The sequence below is a fragment of the Anoplolepis gracilipes genome, chromosome 3, assembly GCF_047496725.1.
Source record: "Anoplolepis gracilipes chromosome 3, ASM4749672v1, whole genome shotgun sequence".
Lineage (NCBI taxonomy): Eukaryota > Metazoa > Arthropoda > Insecta > Hymenoptera > Formicidae > Anoplolepis > Anoplolepis gracilipes.
Window position 1 is genome coordinate 7,321,895 of NC_132972.1, and position 25,965 is coordinate 7,347,859.

General features: G+C 32.6%; 1 protein-coding gene and 2 non-coding genes across 3 annotated transcripts; 1 reads left to right on the forward strand and 2 right to left on the reverse strand.

The window, feature by feature from the left end:
• Positions 1-70: 70 nt before the first annotated feature.
• Positions 71-286, reverse strand: LOC140664334 (small nucleolar RNA U3). The gene has a single exon (XR_012046433.1). It is a non-coding gene; the product is annotated as a small nucleolar RNA U3 (small nucleolar RNA).
• Positions 287-1,510: 1,224 nt separating this feature from the next.
• LOC140664335 (small nucleolar RNA U3) lies at positions 1,511-1,726 on the forward strand. Its single transcript, XR_012046434.1, has one exon. It is a non-coding gene; the product is annotated as a small nucleolar RNA U3 (small nucleolar RNA).
• A 3,086-nt stretch (positions 1,727-4,812) lies between these two features.
• Positions 4,813-24,707, reverse strand: LOC140663856 (protein dissatisfaction). The gene is made up of 9 exons (XM_072888371.1): positions 24,571-24,707; positions 22,269-22,349; positions 21,711-21,872; positions 8,157-8,331; positions 7,237-7,441; positions 6,557-6,682; positions 6,231-6,473; positions 5,813-5,894; positions 4,813-5,270 (listed from the first exon to the last, which is right to left on the reverse strand). The coding sequence occupies exons 1-9, from the start codon at positions 24,578-24,580 to the stop codon at positions 5,017-5,019; spliced, it is 1,338 nt and encodes a 445-aa protein (XP_072744472.1). The 5' UTR covers positions 24,581-24,707; the 3' UTR covers positions 4,813-5,016.
• Positions 24,708-25,965: the final 1,258 nt, after the last annotated feature.

Below are 25,965 nucleotides of genomic sequence, written 5' to 3' on the forward strand. Positions count from 1 at the left end.
TTTTGATTTCTTAATTATTATAACCTTTTACCTTCGAATACCTTTATCTTTAGAATTATTATTATATATAACCACTCAGAAAGCTCTCCTTCCTCTCCCCTTTGCACTGAGTACAAAGGGTGAACGATCATCGATGACAGAGATCTCGAAACAAGTCGAGAACTCTTGTCGTTCTCACGCTCAAGGAAAAGAGCTATCGCTCGTCATCATGGTTACGTTCACTCCCATGTTAGGGAGGGGTTTGAAGACCATATACTACAGAAATGATCCTGTGAAGTATAGTCTTAAATTTTCCTCATCTCACATACCATATATATACTGAACGTGATCGAATTTTAACTACGAGTAAGACTTTCTTCGTCGTAGCCCTCTAGCGACCAAAGTAGATATTAAGACTTATCTATATTGTAAGTGTAAATGATAATCGCGCTTTCAGTTGAATTCACTACTGCGCACTGATGCACATTAAAGACTATTTTATAGTAATCTAGACTTTAATGTGCATATTAAAGACTATTTTATAGTAATCTAGTCTTTATAATGTGCATCGGTATCATAGATATTAAATACAAATAGAGCTTTATTTATCTTACCGTTGCGCTAAGATAAGGGGCAAGGGGACACATTTTCCCCCGAGCATGTGCAATCGTGTAATTGTTTAAATGCCTGATGACAGAAAAAATAACTAATAATCTGCGTCTGTCAAGAGAAATATACGAATGCGCATATACGTGACGGGGGAAAGAGATTATTTATTTATCCAATTATCGTGGCACCACGGATCTAGGGCAGAGATCGCACAAAGCTCTATCTACAAGGTGTCCGGTAATTACCGCCCTACCTCTCTAGGTCAGATAGAGCAAGTCAAACTGAACATAAAAGTTCTCTACCATTTGGCGATTTTCGCAATAATTATTAAAACAATAATTAAAAACGTTCAGCTTATGTTGAGCGTTTTTTATTTTATTAATATTTTAATAATTCATTCTGTATATTTAATATACAGGGACACTCTGTATATTTAATATATCTACGATCTATAGACTTATATAATAGACTGCGCCAGTTGTCAGACAAACGCACGCTGACACAAGAGTGAGAGAGCAATAGCCGAAGTAATCCTCTCTCTGTCTAAATGTGATTAAGTGAGGGAAACAAGGGGAGTGAAGTAGAATCTAAGTCTTCCCCCTTTTTTTTAATCATCTTCCCCTTCTCTTTGTAAAATGTGAGAAAAGACGACTCCAGCACTATTTCTATTCTTCTATGTTGGCACATAAAAAAACTTAAAACGTAACAATTTCAACCATACGAAATTTTTAGCGCTGCTTAAGATCTCGACTATGATTGGTCGATTCGCTTATGCTTTAAGTTTTACGGCTTAAATTTTTTTATGTACCCGGGCCTTAATATCTACTTTGGTCGCTAGAGGGCTACGACGAAGAAAGTCTTACTCGTAGTTAAAATTCGATCACGTTCAGTATATATATGGTATGTGAGACGAGGAAAATTTAAGACTATACTTCACAGGATCATTTCTGTAGTATATGGTCTTCAAACCCCTCCCTAACATGGGAGTGAACGTAACCATGATGACGAGCGATAGCTCTTTTCCTTGAGCGTGAGAACGACAAGAGTTCTCGACTTGTTTCGAGATCTCTGTCATCGATGATCGTTCACCCTTTGTACTCAGTGCAAAGGGGAGAGGAAGGAGAGCTTTCTGAGTGGTTATATAATAAATTATAAAGTTAAAAATATTTGTAGATAGGAGTTGTTAAAGTCAACTATCTTACGTATAACGTATTTATATACTTTGCATGCGCTCTCTCTGAATCTGAATCACGTGCGCTCTGTGATACGTAGTAAATTTACTCGCCGACGATCGGCCGTATCACGTTCTGTAATTATCCTTGAATCTCTTTTATGCATTGACAAGTAAAATCTACATCTGATAAGGAGGCTATAAGAAATATATCTTATCGATGAATGAAATTCGTTGCATAGAAAACCAGATATGCAATAATTTATTTTTTTCTTTTCCTTGACGCTAAAGCTTTCTGCAAAAGTTTGAAAAGTTATAAATTTTTGCTAATTGTTAATAAGTGTCATTATTGTGATACCTTTTTATGAAACATGCGAAACGTGCATTCAATAAATGTAGTACTATATATATAGGTATATTTTATGCTGAGTAAATGGGATGTTTTCTTCTCAGTCGCACGAGTTGTGGTACAGTTAATTTTAATATATATATAAAAAAGTTAAAAACTATACAAGATTATATAATAATATATATATATATATATATATATATATATATATATATATATATATATTATATATATGTGTTGGTTTTAAAATAATTTATAGACCCACGAAACTAATCAATTTCATGCGCAAAATGAAAAATAATTTTATACATTCGTAGAAATACATATGCTAATAAAAGAATATTTTTTCTATTCCTAACTTAACATTAGACCATTCAAAAAGATTTCGAACAAATCGAAACCTCATTCTCAGGGAAGAGAACAATTATTACAGTTTTTACGGGTTTATTTACATCAACTTCCATTATAAAATGGAGACTGCGACAAGAGTGAACCTGCAAACTTTATTAAAATTTATCATTTTTAGCATGTCATAAATATAATGTCAATCAATAAGATTTTTACAAACTAGCAATAAAGACAGAAACTTAGAATTCTTTGGCTTATTCATTATCTATAATTAGGATTCAAGGCCAATTATATTTTTACTTCTAAAGTAGAGGCAACTAAAAAAATAACTTTAAAAGAAAAAAATAATGTAGTAAAAAGTATAAAAATAATATATAAATAAAATATTCTATTATATATTACATATGATTACAAAATTTGACAAATTATAATACTTTATTTTAAGTAAAATGTATTCAAAATTATATAAATATATAACTCAAACAAAATTATATAAACATAATTCCGAAATAAATTACTTAATCATTGTTAATAAAAACATATGGTAAAACTGTTTTAATAAATATATAATGAGACAAATATATTTTTTGTTTAAGACATCGATGAACAACACAAAGAAAATTTTATATTAAAAATTACTATGGTGTGTAGCAGGACCATAAGGATCGTTCTAAAGTAAAGTACACTATAAAATTATACATAGCGCTTAGAATGATCCTAATTCACAGTTATTACACACTACGGTAATTTTTAATATAAAAATTATATATTGGAATAAAATGTTACAGATATATATTTGTATGAGACATTTATTAATACAGAATAGAATTCATCCTGTATGCTACAATAAGCTTACGTAAGCGCGTATAACAAATTTAATATTTTTATTAACAAAAGATTTTTGGGAATATATAACAATTATATTATGGAGTACAACTTGACATCTTAAACTTTAAAACTCATTTTTCTTTATCCGTTTCCTTAAACATAATTCGATAAAAGAACATAGGTACTGCAATTAAGCTGATTTTATAAAAAATAAATATTAAAAATAAATATTATTTTTGTAGAAACACAATGACATAAAAAAATCAGAGCACCATTATTGTACCACACTACCTTTTTACAATGCTTTAAGAGTTATATTGTATGATACTTTTATCGCTTACATTATTTTTACGTATTATAACTTATTTTTGCATTGTATATATATACACACATAACATATACGATGCGTTTATTCCATATAGTTATATTTAACAAATTGAGTTGATATGATATACACAACAGGAATCATAGAGATATGTATGTGATATAAGATTATTGATTATTTCTTTGTAAATCTCATGCACAATTTTTGAAATAATCCTCTAATCAATTGTACTCCGTTAACTAGAGACGCTGATTAAAGACATATTGTTAGAAAGTAATTACTATCGCAAATAAGATAAAGATTTATAGTAATAGAGTATTATTAGTATGTAAAAATGTAACGAAAAGATATAATTATCAAACAGTATTTGTCAGAAAAGTAGTAGGATGGAGATGGAGTTTTTAACGGATGTATGTATATCCTTTTACATTAGACTAGTAGAAAGTAAACATTTAGTTTATTTTCTAAAATTTCTGTAATTTATTATACATTGGATAAGGAAAGTATTCGAATGTGTGCAATAAAAAATATAATTAGCTTTATTACTTCTTTTTAAAGCTCGTAATCGTCAGATTATGCAAATTCGAATACCTAGATTTTTAAGTTAATGCTCGATGTGATAGATTTTGTTAATTTTTAGTTTGTCACTGTATTTTATTTAGAAATATGTGAAAAAAAGAATATTAGCAAAATTGCTCATAACTGTTCATAATTGTTCGATATATATATAAGCAATGACGTAACTTTTCATTTTACTTATTGTTAGTTAGAAGTGCGATAGCATGAATCGTAGACAGATGTACATCTTTGTAAGTAGAAATCTCAGCATCGCCAGAAACATATAAACCAATTTTCTGATTTCCTTTGATATTATATTTCAACATATCATATTTTTATCTGAATATATAAAAGTAAAATAAAAAATTAAATTACAAGACATTTTTTATAATATTACTACATAAATAAAAATAATAAAAACCAAATAATCTATATATTTTTTCATAGAAATTATTATTATAATTTAATTATTATTAATTGTTATTAAAAATAAAAAACTAAACAATTAAAAAGACGATTCGAGCAATAGATAACAAATTGATATCTTATAGCCAACTTTCTCTATAAAAAAATAATATATTGTAAAATAAGACATAAAAATGTTTAATCGTTTAACAATGATTAGTACCGACAAAAAAATCTCACCTATCGGGATTTGCTAAAATAATTAAATAAATATTTTCAATTTCAAACATCAGCGATATGCTACATAATTGGGAGAGTAAATCGGAGGAAGAAATTTTTGTTCCATTCTCTGTCGCTGCTATAAAAGAATCGGAAGAGTTTTGCCCGCTGGTCCTGACACATTTATATAACATGTGTATGTACGAATGTATGTGCAAATGTGCTTCAGTTAATATATTTCTCCATTTGAAACATATCGACTAGTAAACGTGAGATTGGTATTTCCCCGATGGTTTCATGAAAGAACAAACGTTCGACGGTCTTGGAAGAGACGCATCTCAAATATCCGACTAGGATCATTAATCTGCCAATTCTCCCTGGTTGTTGCGGATATCGTGACCTTGTGTAATCCACTAAAATACGTTGCGCTTGATCCTGAAGTATCTCAATCGGTTGAACCGCGTGTAGGCCCACTGTCTCTGTGATTTACAAAGAGAGGAACGTATGTGGTATTTATCCACATTGATGCGACGAAGAATCGATCAAGGTAATTATATAATAAAGTGAACGCATCGATTACTCGAAAATGTGTGATACAATTAATATTTGTCACTGTTTAATAATTTCGAGATATATTATAAATAATACATAAATAATACATACATAAATAAATAAATAATATCAAATCCTATTAGTTTTAAAACAAATTTTAAAAATTCACTAAATTACCTTTAAAATTAATGTAATTTTACAATTATTACTGCTTAAATTTCTTGATCATTTTAAGAAAAATTATTTAAATTATACAACTACAAAAACTCGCCAATTTTCAAGTAAACAAGGAAAGATTAAAACAAAAAATGATAGCACTTTTAAACTTTCTTTAGATCTGTTTTTCACTCTTGTTAATGTATTCTATGATAAACATTTATTTCCTGCTTTTCATGATTTCATAACGATTACTATATACCCTATATTGCTAATAATTAATATGATGATTGCATTTAACAATGTTCTTTACCTGGCGTAAATAAAGCCACCGCCTTCATGCAGCCGCACTCACCAAAATCGGGAGATAATTGCCTAAATCTGCATATTATAGCCTGGAACGTAAGAAAATAAATTATTGACGCAAACTTGTCTTTAACAGAGATTTTGCAAAAAAAATAATTATCCAGGAATAGAGAAACAGAATAAAGTCTCACATCTTCAAATAAATAAAATCACTGCATCTGTACATTCACATTTAATATTATTTCATAATAATATTCTAATAAATTGACATTATCTTTATTACTGAGCGAATGTTAACATAAACCCGATAAATAAAAGACTGAAAGCAACGAAATTAAATATCAAAGAATGCATTTGTCGACGTCACAACAATTACAATGGCAATCGTTGTGATTTACTACGGATGAAAAATAAGGGTGATAAACCTGAATCAGAACGAGCTCTTGATTCGTCAGATTGTCGTCTGTAGGGAGTCTGCTGCGCACTTGTTCGTCTTCGAGGAGCGCGGTGATGTCCCAGGAGACGGACCATTGTGCCAAGTGTAGGAGAAACAGTTGCGTCCAGGATCGTTCCAACAACAACAGCTGATCATCTTTCGATATCGTTTGGAAAGGTGGCAGGCATCGCACCCATCTGACAGCCATGAATAATAGCCGAGCCGTTGTTTCCTGCGTCCGCGTAATAAATGGTGGATGCCGTTGATTAAAAAGAGAGAGACATAGTAGCTACGCTTGAAAATGTTTGAAGCTACCTGTAACATCTCCCAGGTCGGACTGAAGCTCTGTACAGTGCCCGTCGGACTCTGACTCGTTTCCGTTTCCATCTGCTCTATCGGATATTCCGCCGTAGGTTGCAATCGCGCGTTCCAAACCAATTCCTTAATGCAAAAAACAAAGTGTTAATTTAGCAAAACAAATACATCATTTTCTTTCATAAAAATGCAAAATAATAATAAATAGTGAAATGTATAAAGGTAATAAATAATTTTGTTGATTTCTGTGATTATCTAAAGAAACAATATTGTTTTTTTTTTTTTTTTTGGAAAAAGCGAAGCAACGCTATTAAAGTTTAATAATTATGTAATTATAAATTAAGACATATTTACTAGAGCTCCAATACATCATTATTCACTTGATTGATTTTGTTACTTTTTTACATTTTCTGACTTTTACTTCAACTTGAAATAATATATATATAGTCAAAACACATCCAAATATTGATATTTAATTGATACTTAAATAATTGCAGAGATACTATTTTTATTCTACAGAAAAGATTAATATCATATATTCATCTGCGTAGAATATATCTGTATATATAATTTATTCCTGTTTAGAGCGTGAAATAAGAACTCAGTGAATCGTCATCTTTATTAGATTTACAAAAAGAAGTTTGCGAAGGCAAGCACACAAATTAAGTTGAATTACTTACCTGACATTCTTCGGCGGACATTAGTATCTGCAGAAGGGGAGGCTGCGGCGCTAGGGAAACTGCCGTGGCCGCCTGATAGAGGGTCGTGGTCGTGCGAGGGTGCGGTAGAACCAACGGCACGGGGGATGGTGATTCTTCCGGCGGTTTCTGTACCAGCGCCATCGGTCGAGGGTAAGGTGTGAATCTTTGGTCGCACCTTAGCCTTCTACAGTAATAACCCTTAACTACTTCACGAAGAGTCTTAAGTGTCGTTTCATCAAATTTTATCATCGCTTGTAACTACACGAAGTGTAATATCTTGTCGCTACCGCATTAACATTCAAATTCAGAAAATTATTGATTATCGTAATTCTCCAATCTTCGAGATATCTTTATAACTAAGCTTTAAATTAAGAATTTCTATTAAAATAAAATTTATAGAAAATATAAAGAATATAGTTTCTTTTGTTTTCCTTTTTCATTTCTTTTTTTTTTGTTAATTGCACAAGTATTATTAAAGCTTAGACACTTTTATTGAATAAAACTTAACATTGAATTACATATTTAACCATAAAATCATTAATGTAGTAGTAAACAAAAAACCTTATCTTATAAAATACATAATTATTTTTCAAATGGTGATAAAAAGTTATTTAACAAACCGAGATAATCAAGTCATGTTTTTCCTAACGTTAATAGTATTAATAATAAAAGTGTAGAAATTAAAAATTAAAATCATTTATCTCTTTCATATTTTAGCTACATCTACAATCTGATTAATCATTTATAATCTTATTGTTCATTATCGTATACATCTTGATCTATATCTAATGAGACAAATGTTTTAATTTGATGCAATTAAAGCAAATTATATGTATGTATATATATATAATTAATTAACAATTTAATTTGTAATATATAATTTATCAAATGTTACATACCTGTGCGGTGACAAAACATATGGGGGAGGGAGTGCTGGTCTTAATCGATCATTGTGCACCGGGGTTGCAGAATGAGGGGATAACTGCGTGACAATCGACGATTGTTGCTGATGTTGTTTCTCCGAGATAATCGCATGGGGTTTCGGTTTCCTCGGTCCGCGTTCATGTTGTACTGCTAAACACCAGTTATAACGTAATTATATTACTTTTGACGTCTGATCTTGCTTCGCGATTGCATATCATGAAGCTTTTTATATATAATTAAAGATAATTTTCTTAAATTTATTTCTTTTTACTTAAAAAACAATTTCTAAACTATATTTTTATTAATAGTACGTCATTGACAATTAGTAATTTAGATATATATCTGAGAAAAATGTACATATAAGTATTATATCTGTTATGTATTGTCTGTTGTGTTGTGGCTATATGTACGTGTATATTTTGTATTATTCTTTCTGAATAGAGTTCTCTACGGTTTTGCACATAGAAAACATAAGATATTATACAACTAAGTTTTTTTTTTAAATTAGCAATATGAGAAATGCTCTCAACCCTTTTCGAAACTCAATGAAAAATATTTTTGTGCACGCAAGTGGATGTGCCCTCGGTCTTATGGCCCCCAATGATCGAAAGTCCGTATCTAGGACTGCCTATCAATAATATCGGCGATGGACTTAACGGTGGGAGCGAAAAAGTGGGCACAGGTTGCGCGGAATTGAATTCGGGGTATAACGCGCGTTGTAGGTCGTTCGAGATGTACGGGAGCTGTATATCCCGTGACCCGTCAGGGGGAGGAAGAGGGGGCGAACGAACAAGAGGTCGAGAGGAAAGAGGGGGGTGAATCGCGGATGAAAGAGGGTGGTGTAGATCGGATGTGGTGGCTGGCCGGGCGTCAGCTTCCACAGAGCTCGATCTTTCGAGCGTGGCTACAAACTCAGAGAGAGAGAGAGAGAGAGAGGGGGGGGGGTAGAAAGCGAGAAAAGGGCGAAGGACTTCGAGGGAAGGAAGACAGATAGAGCGAGATGGCAAAGCGTGAGCTGCAACTGGGTGGCAAGCACATCATCATTAATGAGGCTGAGCGGATAGCAGCCGCGGATTCCCACGTTCGCACTGGCGTCGCAATATCTCCCCTTTATCACGCATCGCCCCGTCGAGAGGAAATACTTCGCCACTGGCGCAACGAAGAATTTCTTCTCGCATCGGGACATCACCGTTTTAACGGCAGAATTCAATTTCCACAGGAAGTGTGATGCATTCAAGTAAACTTATATATTTTAATACGTTTCACCTGCTGTATATTTGGTCACAACAGGGTCGAGAAGTAACGCGTTATTTGTAACGTCGTTATCCTTACAGTTACTTTTTTTTGGTAACGAAGTAATAACGGCGTTACTATTTTTTTTTCTGTAACTGTAGCGGTAACGTAGTTATATTTTTTTTAGTAACGAATTTAATAGTTACTTTTATCGTTACTTTTTATATCTCGAACCTATTTCCTACTTATGATATATTTCAATTATCAACAGATATTCATATTATAAATTTAAAATTATTATATTAAAGGTTTTAAACAAAATTATGAGAATACAAAAAATATATCGTGTATTTGACTATATTTATAAATGTAATGGAAACCTAAATTTTTTTATTTATACTTTGAGTGTTTTAAAATTTTTTCCTTATTATTTATGGTTTTACAAATTTCAAATAAAAAATTTAAAAAAATTTATTGATATTTTATTAATATTTTAATTATTAATTTTTTTAAATAAAATTTATTACAAAAGTATATTTTTTATTTAATTTCTGATCTCGTTTTAACATTAAAAAAGTAACGAAAAGAGGGACGAATAGTTACTTTTTAAGTAACGATAACGATAACTAGTTAGTATTCTGACTCAGTAACGAGTAACGGTAACTAGTTACTTTTTAAAAGTAACTTTCCCATCTCTGGTCATAATTATATTCTCAATGTAATTTTATTATTTGAGTGTTGATTCTTTATTTTACATTTTTTCTCTCTTTCTCTAGTATTGTATTGTATTTAGTATTTTGTTATTTTTATTAAGCTTTAAGCTAAATATAATAGCGCTATATCTATACCTGAGTATTATTTTACATACTTACTAGAATTTAATTTCATTTCATCAATGATAAGAAAATCGTCCCATACATTTTTCATTGACCAGATTTTTTATTCAAAATATATTTAGTTTTATTAGAAACATTTATCATGTGCTTTGTTAAAATCTTTTTCACTGTAATATCACGATGCATCATCAATAAGTAAGCAGATTGTGAGATAGGTATGAGGAACTGTATTTAAAATCGTGGCAACGTTTCATATATGCGCGGACGGTGCGCATACACGTAGCAAAAAGAAGCGATGCAAAATCCGCTTCGGGGTTGTTTGCTTTATCGAGCAAATTGGCCGTGCACATCGTAACAGGTACAAATATTATTATTTTCCAGGAGTAATTGTTCTCTCAGCGGTGAGCTCCCTTGCCGGAAAAAACCTGCCCGATAAAGACCTGTTTACTTTACAAACAGTAATCTTTATATTCTACGCACAGCAGCGATGTTACTCTTCAAAACCAATAATATCTATATAGTTTTTTATGCCTACATATTTTTTTATCATATATTGATCGCGATATTAGATATTTTACATATGCTATACAGAACAGTTCTTTCTTTGAAAAAATTAGAAAATCGAGATTTAATTAAGAATGTATATAATGTTGAAAATTGTAAAATGTTTGCGCGAAAGAACTTTAAAGATCTACATAAAATATTATATTTTTAAACTTTTCTAAATAATTTTTAATAGATATTTAATTTGAAAGAAAAGACATTCCTTCTATTAAAATTCAACAAGTTGCGAAAGATAATGGGATCTCCATGGATACTTTAATTTAAAAAAATAACACTCAAAAAAATAATCTTGCAACTTGAACAAAAACTTTTTAGATGTAAAAAATTAAATGAAACAGATAAATTATTAGCAAATATTGTGATACTGTATATATTTTGCACTTAATCAATTTAAATGACAGAGACGGAATTTATATCTGTACTATTAGTGTAATTTAGACAGAAAATTTTTCTGCGATGCCTATCTTTAAGGCCTATTGTCAAGGACAATTATGTTTGTGATTAATATTTGGCAATGGAATCTGAATTTTCTAGAGGTATTGCTAGAATATTGCTGTTATAAATTCTATACATGACAAACAATATTCTAACAGATACAAAAAGTAGCGATAAATTTTAATTGAGACATCTAGAAATCTATCTACATTAGCAAAATATTTTTTTGAGTGAATAATTTCTTACATTCGCGAGAGTATATATTTATTAAATGTATATGAAATACTTTGATCGTATGCTGCAGATCTTAACGTTAATTTTATCGCCTTTCATCGACTATCCGCGAATCAAAAGCGAAAGACGATCCGTTTTTCGCAGCCGTGGCCATTAAGCTCGCCTTTTTCGTACAAAAGCTCGCTTTACACACCGTCTTGCGATCAAGAAGGAACATTTTGTCGCTCTGTACGCATCGTTGCTCAAATACAGAGCTTTATAGCTAAGCGGCTTACAGCTCGGCGAAGCGAAAACGAATGTGCGTCAAGGGAAAGCTCTTGGCATAAAGAAACGAACAGGACAAATTGATCTCTTAGCCCCCCCCCCTTCCCCTTCCTCGACGATCGATTACAGATTAAGTTGCAATTATGTTTTTAATTTGTTGGTCATAATCTAAGATACGCTGAGATCACATCTATTTATTTCTGCAAATTTTTTTCATATAAATTAAAGAAGAGCTTAACTTTTTTATTTTGTAATCTTTTGTAATGTGTTTTTTACGATATCGATAATACGTAAAAGAGAAGAAAATTATTCATTTATCGATAGAGATTTATTAAAATGAAGTTTACGTATCGCGAAATTTTTCCAGGCTCTTAAAAAAGTGACTTATTGTTAGATTTTATTATTGCAAACAAATCCTCAAATTTTTCGCGCGTCAGTGGATTAGATGAGCGATTTTCGCGAATATGCACGTATCCGGACGGCGAATGGACACGGAGACGAGGATTAGAATCGCACATGCGCTGGAATGGACCGCGCCCTGTTCCCTTTTCATCGTTCGTGATTCCGTTCTCTTTCTTTCTTTTACCCTCTTTCCCTCTCACTCGTGCACGTACATACACATACGTCATCTTTTTGTGCACCTATAAACACACGACCACCGTAATACTCTTGGCCGGCACGTGTGATCCACAATGCGAGTTCCCACAGTAGAGTGGCGTAGGTGTGGACGCCTTCTCTCTCGGCAACGCTTAAACATACGCACACGCATGGGAAGGCTTCCGTTTTAACATTGTACTATACATGTGCACACTGTACATGTGTACATACGACACGCGTGTGCGTAGGGCACACGCGGTGCTCACACGGGCCGCGGATCACAGGGCTCACACTTTGTATCCTGCTAAACGGTAAACCGATCTGTGAACATTTCAGCAGTCAGCGATCTCGAAGGCTAATCCCCGACTGAATGGGGTTGATACATGGACGTCGCACACCATCACTACCATCGCCACCGACGACGATCATCAACGGCATCGTCGTCGAAGGAGACCGAGAATCGCGTGCGATACACGTGTAACACTTCAGGGGGATTTTTCATGTTTATTTGAAGAATACGCATTTTAAAGGGGTGAGCCAATGTAGCCTTCTTTGTAGCGATGCTATTTTAATTAAATATAAATTTTCTTTTTTAATATTTATTTTTATATTTACTTAAACATTGTTAACGCGATATCGATATTAAAACATACTGATGTCATTTCTTATGTGCACTATAAAATAATTAAATTAATCTAGAATAAGATTCCGCTAAGTTTTAATCTTAAGTAATTTTTGCGATGCAACATTTAATTTTGTATGGAATTAGAATCTATGATAGCGTAGAGTGGTAACACTGTGCTTCGGGATATAACACGCAACAATATAATTATTTTTAAAATTACTTTTTACAGGAATTTCATTAAAGAAAAATTGTCTGCAAATTTGTCAAAAGATTTACAGCTGAAGAGAGCCATCCTATATGTGTACACAAACTGTGAATAGGATCTGTTTTCACTTGCATCGCTTCTATCGTTCGGAAAATCGTATGCGCACCGTCATACGTGTATCTGCATACGTTACAAAGCGTATGCGATCAGTATGTAATATCACTTACTGTTCAGTTAACGTCGTCCCTCGAGCAATCTCATAAATCAAAATTCCGTGAAACCAGATCAGTCCATTGAATATAAAATACATATGCATAAAGATAGGAATCGTACCTCGAGATTCGAGCGGTTTACATGGCATTAAATTAACTGTTTCTTTGATTTGATCAAATATTCATGTATCATGTTCTTACAAAAGAGAAAGATATAGATAGATGGAAAGAAAGAATAGAAAAATGTATTGTAATAATAAGAATATTCCTCTATACACACACATATATATATATATATATATATATATATACTGACGGATCCTGGGGGGTTTAGGGTTAAATCCTCTCTCCCTTCGAAAGGGAAAAAATCAATTTTCATAAGAAACGATCAAGCCATGAAAATAAAGCATATTGATGTTAAATCAAATAATTTTGTCAAACCCTCCCTTTATTGATGTCAGGATCCGCTAATGTATATGTATATATTATACAAATTTTTATATATTTGTTATTTACACAAATTAGATAAAAAAAATAGTTTGTGATTACTTTTATTACATATATATATATATATAATATACAAAAAGAACCATCAATAAAAGTAATCACAAACTAATTTTTTAATCTAATTTGTGTAAATGACAAATATATAAAAATTTGGAAAATTTTTTTATTAAATATTATATAAATATAATTGAAACTTTTTTGAAAATTTAAACTAAATTGATATCACAAAAAACAACTTTCTAACAACTTTGTATTATGATTATAAATATAGACACTTATTTTTCTTATTTAAAATAAACAAAATAAATATATAAAATAATTTAGCAAACAATAAATAAAAAATATATTTTTTATATTTACAATACATAGTCATTTAATAATATCTATCACAAGGGTGTCATGTTGAAATCTCTTTTAACAGCTTCGAGATAAAAAGTGAATAAATACGTATGATACATTTTTTTCATAAAAAATCTATACTCTTTTTAATTGCTTCATTAACATAATTAAATACAGTAGGACAGTGTGTTTTAGCGGTAACTTATTAATGCAAAATTATCCGAGGGAGAAGTGATTAAACGTATTCATGCACGGATCGAGAACTGTCCGATCGTGAATGACACGAGGTGAGAGAGAGCCGTAGCCTGTGATAACTAGCGGATGTAATTCTCGCATTTATGCGAAGCCGGAGACGATCAGGGTATTGGGACCGGGTCGCTGCAGTTCCTCCGGGCGTGTTGGTATGATGACAGGTGACGATCAAAGCCCGGCTTAGCGCAACGACCCGTTTCGTCCGCACACATCATCCCGTTCATATCATGCGAGGGAGGACGCGGGCGCGTTCTCTCTCCTCCGCAACTATATCTCTTTCTTTTTATCTCATTTTCTCCCCGCGTACCCTGAGCGACATAAATGTCATTTCGTTGGCAGATCAAAGTTCAATAAAATGCATCACGCGTTAAATATTTCCAAATTTAAATTATGCAAATTTTATGTGCACCAGATAAAAATTCCTTATTATTATTCTAATTAATTTTGATGTGTTTTTAATTAAAATATTTAATTTATGAAATGTACAAATACATAAATATATTATTGATGTTATAGAGTAAAATATGCTCTTAAATATGCAATAAGTGAAGCTGCAACGCGGAAGTTTGTGCAAAATAATATTTAAATGTATTCGTTTTTTTTTTTTTGTTATTTCGTTAATCATGAATCGCGATAAGCAATCATCTCTAATGAATCAATGACGCGAATATTACATTATCAAAGATGCAATTCATGAAGAAGTGATTATTTAAATGTAAGTTTTTATGATCATGATCTCTCTTTCCCACAAATCTAAAATTCTTATTATTAAAACATATTATTCAACATACACAGATATAAAAGATATAAAATTATGCTTTTATTATTTAATCTTTCACATCTTGCCAAGATGTTTGCTTGTAACAAAATATATAAAACATCTAGCTTTTTCAGACAATTGTCAAATATTAACTATCGTTTACTTCGCGTTATTTATTCAGTTATTTTCTTCATCAGGAACAATTTTAATTTATAAATATCTGAACACGTGTTCTTTTGAAAAATGCCCGTCTAATGGCATTTATGTCTACTGTACCCCTCGCTCTGTTCCAGGCCCGCTTTACCGTTTATCGTTTATGTGGATGGATTGATGCTGCCCGTCGCGTGTACGGCACGCCTCGCTTCGTTGCGTTACCAGCCGTCCACTCTCACGCGACTCCCCCTGCGTGTTGTCACTACTCTCAGCCTCCGTCCAGGGCTGGTTAGAAACATTGTGGGGGCAAGTAACAATTTTCCGGGAACAACTTTTTGGGGGTCTATTAAATTCACAATGAAATATACTGTGCTTTAAATCCACAAATATAAATAATATTCGAAAATATAACGCGAATCTCTGTATAAAAATAAAATTCTCTCCTTTAAATTATCTATTTCTTTATTAATGTATTTTTACATGTAATAGTAGTGCAACATTTTAAAACATATTAAAAAACTTACAATATATCAAGATTTTTTTTACTCTTACAATTAGTAGGACAAAAAGCATTGTCTTTTGTTGCGTCTTCTAATTGTTGATCTTGTTGTTATGTCTCGCTGCTTTTGTAACATTTAGATAAAAAAACACGCGCGTATTTCATTTTCTGTAGAAATTATAAAAGAAATCATTAAATTTTATTTGAAATTTTTGGAATTTGTAAAATTTATTTTAAAGTTGAGAGATTGTGTGTGAATATTTGAGAGATCAAGATAGATGTTTTACATTTCCTCTTTGCCCGATCCTGTCGTATACTTTTTTCTATCTCTCTTTGGTGTACTTTGCTTCGTATATTTTTTCTATTTTTCTTGAATCGTGCTCAAGTGCCATTCGCCAACGTAAAACGCTTTTGCGTGCAATTCGCAAGATATACGTTCAGAGATTTTTGTATAAAACATGTTACGATATTATATTCTACGCGATTGAGCATTTGGATGTAAAAAGAGTCTCAGGAAAAAATGTTGCAGCTTTTCAGAAAATAACGTTTACAGCTTTTGATTTTCATCAAAAATAATTTTTTATAGAAACGGACACGAAAGTACGTCTGCATATGCATCTAAGAATTAGAAATACTATAAGAAAATATAATTTGTCACTTTTTTCTTACAATTAGTTTCAAGAAAATTAAAATCTCTCTTACTTACTTAAAATTACAATGATTTTTAATATTATTTTTAAAATTACAGAGATTTTTAATACTATTGTAATTATACAATTAGACATTGTGCTTTAATAATAAGGAAAAAATGCTCCAATAATTTCAATTTATAACTGCCAAAAAGGGCAAACGAGTATGAGCGTCTCAATTTAATTCCGGTTCAAAGTACTTGATGCTTTCAGAAAGGGTGCTTCCGAATTATGAACGGAAACAAAGAGATTTAAAGTTGGAAGTAACGGGCCGCGATCGATTGGGCATGAAACGAGGCAAAGTTTGCAGATCCAAGAGTGTTGGTGGATCTGAATGTGTGTGTACACTGGAAATAATGTTGACCGTACGGGTTCCGGGAAAAGTCGTGGAGCGTAGAATTTCATTGGCGAGTCGTCATCTTTTCAGGTTTCGCTTTTAGTTTAACTTTCTAGCAAGATATTTAAATTAAATTTAAAAAATCAGTATGGTTAGGTTCCACCAAATAATCTAGGAATAATTTCGCAATAGGGTTAAGTAAATCTTGATAAAAAATTTAAATAAGATCTAAAAATAAATAAATGGAAGTTAAAAAATGCAAGAAAAGAAAAATAAAATGTTTTAATTCTGATTTTTGTTTATCGAAATATTTTACTAACCGTTCCAAAAGAGAAAGATAATATACAAACTAGCTAGTTTTCAAATACCTTTTATATTTAATATTTAATTAAATAAAATTAATTTATATATTTTTAATGGAAAGACTTTTTCAGTAAACTTTGATACAACGTGATTTTTATAATAATTTAATTTTAATATATAGTCTAAAAATGTTAAATTACATATAATAATACAGTGTTAGATTACACATAAAAAGAGATATATTTAATGCAATATTAAAAATCTTAAAGTAATTAAAACCTACTTTTTTGTTATTTTTACAACTCTGAAAGATTTTGAACTCTTTTCCAACAAACAGTTTTTGATTATGATTTATAAGATATGTAAGTCTTAAGAGGCTGATTTTTATTTTATTCAAAATAATGCTCTTCGCGCGTATGTGTGTGTGTAATTAATGTTATCACATTTAAATTTGATTATATTTTAATAATTTATTCTCATAATTTAGAAATGTTTTCTATAAACTGTGATATTCATAATAATTTTTTAGAATATCAAATCTTTAATAATCCTGACAGGACCGCGAGCATAATCCGCAGAGTTAGAGAGCGCAAAGCGTCAACATTAAAAATGCAGTACGTCAGAGTGACGGTTTATTCCCTTCCGGAAGTCCTAACGATCGCTAAGAATTACAAATCCGCCATGGTAAGCCGCTCGGTAATCTTCCGACGTCATTTAACGCCATATTTCGCGTATAATACATATATACGTCTGTATGTACACGAATGGGAAGAGGAAGGCGGCATTTCGCTGGCGCGCGGCGAGGCGCGGTGCGCCAACACAGACGGATAATATCGCGGGCGGGAACGAATTTTCGTGGAAAGAGGAAAGCGCGTCGATTACGTCGGGGGTGTGAGCGCGTTAGAGGTTTCGGGGTTGTCAGCGAGCGGATGATTGCGCGCCTGCGGCGTCACCGCGCTTCGCGATGCGCCGAGTACCACGTACATAATATATAACGCGCCTACCATCCCCGGAGTGGTCATCTACATTTTATGGGTTCCTCACAACGTTTTCCCTCCATATCTCGTCAAATCATGATATCAGTTAAATTCAGATGGATAGCTATATTTTTTTTTCTTCATACTTTCATTAGGTATTTATTCATAGGCGAGCATACATCATGCTCGTGAAACACATTTCAGGTAGTTATGTTACACATTGTCATGGTAAACGTATCATTTTCAGCATTTTTAGAGTATTATTGAGTGCCATGTTGCACATTACACTCTGTAAAACTTCTTGTTAAAGAATTTGTTTTTAGTAGAAATCAATCCAGTTTCTCTCTTTCTACATCGTTATTTAGCATTTAAAAAACTAGTTGTCTAATTGAATTACGCAAATTACATGTATGAAATTATTCAGATTCTAACCACTTTAGATACAAAATATATAATGAAAATTCTATATTCAATTTCTTGATAGAAAAAATATATATTATTTGATTTTTATATAGATAGAAATTTAGTTTTTAGAAAAAATGTTATTTGTAATAGAAACATTGAGAATAGAAGGAGCTTTATTTTATTCTTAAATCTTATGTCAAATTTAGATAAAAATATGTATTGTTGCATAATTAAATTGTTCAATTTGTCATTGATTATCTTGGATTTAATCAGTGATACGAGTCATGTGATGTCAGGCGTTAATAGAAGAAGTCAGTGGAATAGGTCTAAATTGATCAGCCGTGTCAAGAGTTAATTATTTAAAGTATATTATTTTATTAATAATACCTTTATGCATATATACTTCTTTATATATGATATATATTATATATTGTGTATATGTATATGTCTATAATTTGCAACATAATTATTTTAATAAATTGCGATTTGGATGTTTTAAAAAAATATTTAACATAAAATTAAATATGTTATAATTAGTGTCAAAATAATTCCGACTTTTTGTCTAGTAATTTTGGATTATATATATATATATATATATGTAGAGCTATAAATCCAAAATTACTAGACAAAAAGTCGGAATTATTTTGACACTAATTATAACATATTCAATTTTATGTTAAATATTTTTTTAAAACATCCAAATCGCAATTTATTAGAACAATTTATTATATATATATATATGAGAGACTGATAAAGATTTACATCTTATAATTCTTTTAACGCAAAGACATTTAATACATTTAATTATTATTGTCATCTTCATTTATATAGAGAGAGACAGGAAAAAGAAAATCTGTAAAAGTTATCGACGAAATGAAAAATGCCGATGTCATTCTGATCTCGACTATACGTCGGCAATTAATCATGGCGTCTAATTAACACCGCCAACAAAGTACGAGCAATTTCAAGACAGAAGCGGAGAACGACGTGGGAGAACGTTAACGTGTACAAGTGTCTTCGTAAAGGTGGTGAGAAGAAGCGGGGAGGGGAAGAAGCACCGGTGTTTCAAGCCCCTGTGTGAAGTCTCCTTAATGTTAGGAAGCTCTGCCACTAATTGAATCTCCTCTCTTACTCGCGTCTGGAGCCCCGACAACCGCTGGGAACCAGAGCACCCGTCCTGCATTAAACACCCCCGACACCCTGAGCACCCTCATCCCTGCCGAGCGGTCTCGTATCGTCCCCTCTTTCCCTACCTTCCCTCCCTGTTGGGAGTCCCTTCCCATCCGCCTTTTCTCTTTCCACCTCGCCGCTACCTCTCTCCACCTCCGCACAGAATCCAACCCCCGCTAAGCGTCCCAGAAAACGAGCCTCCGCCGCTGTTATATCGCCGTCGATGGCAAGGAACATCGACCCGTGTACACCTAGCCCATCCCGTGTAACTTTCATGCGGAGATCAAGCTCGCTTATTTCTAAATAATCACTAGTTAAATCGAAAAGTAGTAATTAAACGCAAAAGAGTCTACTAAGACACTAATATAACTCGCAGATTTTTTTGTTTCTTTCTTTAACTACAAATAATATATACGTTCCTAGATAGTTGTTAAAGGAATTTAATTAATTTTTTTCAAAGTTGATTATTATTTGATGTATTAAAATAATTTACAAGATTTTTTTTAACATTATTCTTATTGTTAGAACAAATAGTGATCGCCTTTGTTGCCTCGTCTTATTTATTTATTTACAAATTATTTTGATAAAAAAAAATCATAAATATTTAGAAGCTTCTTAGACGTCATTATTATTTATATATTATTTATATATTTATGTTTTCTAAATTTATGTATTTTTATTTTATATGTATGTATTTATAATTTGAAAACTAATTTATCCTTTTTTCAAAACTAATAGAGGCATTATTTGTTGCTCTAAAAAACTGACGTGAAATAATATCTGTTATTTATATGTTTAATTTTTTTCGTGCTTCTTAATAGATGGAATAAACAAATAAGAACAAGAAGTTAAAAATACAGGAAGAACAAATACTTGTATAAATTTGAAATGCATATAAAAATATTCGGAATTTTGTGAATTATTTTGTATTATTTTAGACTTTTGATATAAATTTTCAGATTAATTCAAAGATTTAACTTTAAATTTTATTTTATACTTGAATCTATATGTCTATGAGTACAATTTTTGTTAAATATCAATAACGCTTAGTCGACTGTTCTAAGAAATATGATGTCAACTAAATGAGATGTCATAGAGAGAGAAAATTGAAACGTCGCATGACGATGCATATCCATTTATGGCACCTTCAGCGTTAGAAAAAATTTCCCATAATACTGTGTGTAATAGAGACGAAATAATATTCAACTGATTGAAATGACACATCACTATCTAAAGTCTTAAAATCCTACCGTCCACAATTCTTATTGTGTCAGAATTTACACTGATAACGCATGAAGTGTTCAAGCGATTAATGCTTTGATAGCCCCTTACGGAGAGGTTTATTTAGGAGGGTCTAGTTGATACCGACAGTTACAGTCAATTTCTTCGTGGTTTATTTGTGGCTTTTCACGAAAACACGATGAATTCTATAGAATGATTCTTCGATCCTAATTAACTTGACAAATGTAAATATCCTTTTGTCATTGTATACGTTTCACAAGTTAAATCTCGATTTATCGAAAGATAAACTACTTACAAATTTTTTTCAAAAAAACATATTTATATCAAGAAAATATTATATATATATATATATATATATATATTAAAAAATACTAAAAATATTAAAATATAAAATATCAGGAATTTTTAAAAATATATAAAGTCGTACTGAAAAATATTACTTTTCAAGTAAATGCAAGTTTAATAATTTAGCAAAAATGCAGCTTATGAAATAAGTCATAAATAACTTGTAATATTGAAATTTATGATATTATTGAGAATAAAAAAATGACAAGAATATAGTAATCTTGTTTCTGTACATTTTTTGATCGATTAATTTGTTTTAATTATTAGTCAAATTCTTCGTGTGTGTAAAAAGTATAAATTACACAAATACATGCAATGTTAAAAATGTTAATTTGTGAGTACTTACCGTCCTTATTCATGTTAGCTTCGAAACACTTAGCAAGACGACAAGCACGGCATTGATTCCTATGGGTTTTGTCGATTGGACAACGTCCTTTCTTGGCACCTTGGGCCTTGCAGATGTATTCTCGATTGCTATGTATGCTTCGCTTGAAAAACCCTGAACAACCTGACAACGTAAAAAAGTTCGCATATAACAATACGATATGTATATTATAAATGCTAATCTCAAAAATTTACTATCAATTAACAATTTCAAATATTCATCAACACGTTCTAAAGAGAAAATCGTGCTTAAGTAAACAGGTGTAAAATAAATATTTATATATATTTTTTTTTAGACTTTTTGTTAAAATTATTATTATAAAGAAGTAATTAAATTCAGAGAAATATTGTTTTTTTTTTCTAATTTCTGATAGTGTCAAATTTATGCATTCTTTTGTTTCATTTGATATAATTTCATTCGTATAACGATAATTTTTCTATTAAAATAAAATTCTAATAAAATATAAATAAAAAGATTTAAAAAGTTTAATTTTATAAATATATTATCAATTAATATTACCGTCACAACTGTAGATGCCGTAGTGTTTTCCAGAACTACGGTCACCGCATACATCACACAGTATATCAAGTAATCTGTCTCCTAAAACAAAAGAGAGAATATCATCATCATCATATATCATTAATATTTCATATAATTAGCTTCTTGCGACCAGATTTCTGAAAATAGTCAAAATGCAAAGAATGTTTTATAACAATCTGCTTACATACATATATTTCTCACGTTTCCGAAAAAATAATAACTAATCACATTTAATCAACATATATTTTATAAAATAAACGGAATCATGAAAATTGATAAGGTGATTTACATATGATTGTATTTGAAACAGAGGCGCGTTTAAAAGATCGTATCTAACAATATAAACATAATAATCGCATCTAATAATATAAACATATAAGATTTAAACTCTTTAAGAACTATATTGTATTATATGTATGTATTAATTATAATAATCAGTACATTTAATATGTACTAATTATATGTATTATGACAAAATAATCATCACATTAGACAGATTAATTATCAATTGTGTACAGTTACATTACATATATTGTGACGAAGCAATTATCAGGTTAAAGGAAACCAACGTTAAAGAACTTTCGCGAAATCCCGTTTAAGAAAAGTGGACGGGCCGCAAGAAGATCACCGGTGCTAATCTGCTTCCCCCTTTTCGTAGGAACCCTAATCGTCCTAATGATCCGCGGCAAGAAAAACACGGCCATGCCTAAGCCAACCAAAGCCTTCCTTCCCCAACCTGGGGAATCAACCGCCTTCGCGTCTCACACCCAGCCAACCTAACCCGATCAACCCAGGTTACTTCAACCCCAACGGATTACCGCCTCCGTCGTGTACGCCAGCGCGTCTTCTTCTTCTTCTATTGTATCGTCTACGTTGTCTCATACATTATCCGTTGTTTATGATGTGTAAATTAAATTTGAAATAGCTAAGAACTCGATTTCATCAATCGTTGATTAACTTTGATCTTTGGTTCTTTATTCGAGTTGCCCTTTTCGACCTTTTTTTTTAAATATTTTTTTTTCACCGTGTAATTTAATTATGTTTAATATTATTTTTATATTTTAAGAGTAATTCCAAATGTTGAAAGAATTTACTAGCCGATAATTTTGCAAGTGATCTGAATCGAGAATAAAAAATTTTATTTTAAAAAATTTTTATAAATTTGGATAAACATTAAGAAAATAAATAAAGAGTCGAATTTCTGAAAAATATTTTAATTACAACCTTGTAAAATAATTTGCTGTCGTTTTAACGAAAACTTTAGAAACTTTTAACAAAAAGTTAAACGTATTAGAATATTATTCTGAAAATGTGAAAATTATTGTGCACGAAGAGAAATAAAATTGTGTAGATAATAATTTCATTATTTTCTAATTAATTTCCAAATAACGTATATTCAGAAAAATATCGTAAAATGCTCTTAAAGGACATCTAATCTTTTCGATTTCAATTATTTAAAGAATGTATATAAAATAATAAAGTACAATCAAAAAAATACAAGACAATATGATTACCTTGGAGATTTATTTGGAGATGCATTTTATCTCATTTATCTGTGAAATCGCGAACTAAATATTCTCTCGTTAACAGAAAATAATCCACGGTTTTATATATCGTCTACCAACACGACAACCGGTAAATGTTCGAGAGATTTAACATTCTCTATTTTGAATACCTTTATTTAAATATTAAATATTAAATTGTATTTTTTTATTTAATTATAATACGTGCAATTTTTCAAGTTACAATAATCGCAATTCACCTAATCAAATAAATTATACGAAAGGTTTAAGCATTCACTATTAATTACCTTTCAATCGCGTTATCTCACAATTTCTCAAATTCTGAGAATTTACCATGACGATTTAACACTACCCTGTTTAGAAATCTGTTAATTATCCTTCGATCGCAGTATAAGATGTTTCATATCTCGAGAATCACGAGTTATCTGTGAACAAATAGATGTTGAAAATATATTCGAACATTATTAATTGCTTGCGGTACACAATTTCTCAGACTCCAAGGGTCGCGATTTAATTGTCGGCAAGTATTATTAGACGTACAAATTGTTCCAGCACTATCAGTCGCCTCTTTCGATCGCGCGGTCTCATCACAATCTTTTCGTGTGCGAAAGGATCCGCGGTTAAATGAAAAAGTCACTTTCACACATCGCGTATCGTCCCGCATCCTTCGAGTGATCATCGCACTAGCTAACGATAAGTCGCGTGTAAGAGTCGACAAAAGCGAGAGAGACGGCAAGAGAGAGTCTTGGAAGACTGACCTGTGCCCATCTCCTCCGCAACTGCTCAAAAGTCGAACATCGCCAGAGAACGCCGTACAGCCGAGCTCGTGGTCCCGACGCGGCGCCGAGGAGGTCGCGCGAAGTCCCGAAGCATTCTCCGTGACGGGATGGCTTCGAGCCTCGACGTACCTAGTCATCTCTCTCTCGTCGGGAAGGGCGTACTCGCGTACTCGCGCCGTGTCTATGTGTACATGTATTTGCGCGCGCGCGTTTGCGTGTATATGTATATGTGTATATATATATATATATATATATATATATATGTGTGTGTGTGTGTGTGTCTATCCGTCCGTGTATATGCGCATATATAGGGGTTGTTGCCCGACTGGCTGCCGGAGCAGCTATCTCTCCTGTCCGTAGCCACATCACGGAGAATCATGGGTCGTTCCCCGATACAGTCGACATGGTCCGGTGGTAGGCCCCACGCGAGGGGCGACGAAATGAGGGAAGAGAAGAGAGACAGGGTGGGTGGGTGGGTAGGTAGGTAGGTAGGTAGGTAGGTAGGTAGGTAGGTAGATAGGTAGATGGGTGGATGGTTGCCGAGTGCGAACCAACACACCGACGCCAATCCCTAAACGACCGCGACTCGCGGCGAGAAGGCCACGGTGATGGCGTACCGGGGGTTACGTCACGCGAATCCACGGCGTAACACCTCTTCTTCACCTCCGCTACCTCCGCTACCTCCGCTACCTCCGCCACCTCCGCCACCTCCGTCGTCGCCGCCGTAGTTGGCACGTTGGCCTACACGTCGGGAGGGGTGCGTTGAACGGCAGCGGGGGTGGCGGGACAGACAGGGTGGGGAATACCAGCAGCGAGCTAGCGACTAGACTCAGCCCGGGGACTTGCTGGCCGAGTGGCTGACTCGACTATAGCGGGGTAGCGCTAGTTAGCCATCGGCAACTACGGGGCGGCTCCCGGAGGCCACGTTGTCAGACGGCCGTTACCACTGTGTCATTGGTCGACTCCACCCACGACGTTGCGAGGGGTTGAGGTTGAACGTGCCAAGGACTGAGGATGAGTACGCAAAGGGGTGGTGGGCGGCGCCAGGCGAATCGACGACGCTGATTCGATGCCCGGTCGCCAGTCGCGTCGCGCCGACCAATCGACAATACGAGATTAGGGTGGCTGACGACGGCGTTAACATCTGCCTTCCGGCAGCGGCTATTTACCAGCGACACGCTAGCGGCGGCGTTGCTGCTTTTTTTATGGTATAAGTATAGGGTATATATGTATAGGTAGGGTAGGTAGGTAGGTATGTAGGTAAGTGGAAAGCTACTGGGGTGGAAAATGGGTATGAAAGTAGGTAAATAGATAAGATAAATAGGATAGCTACGATCAAGAATAATTGCATTTCTGCATATAAATGTTATGTAA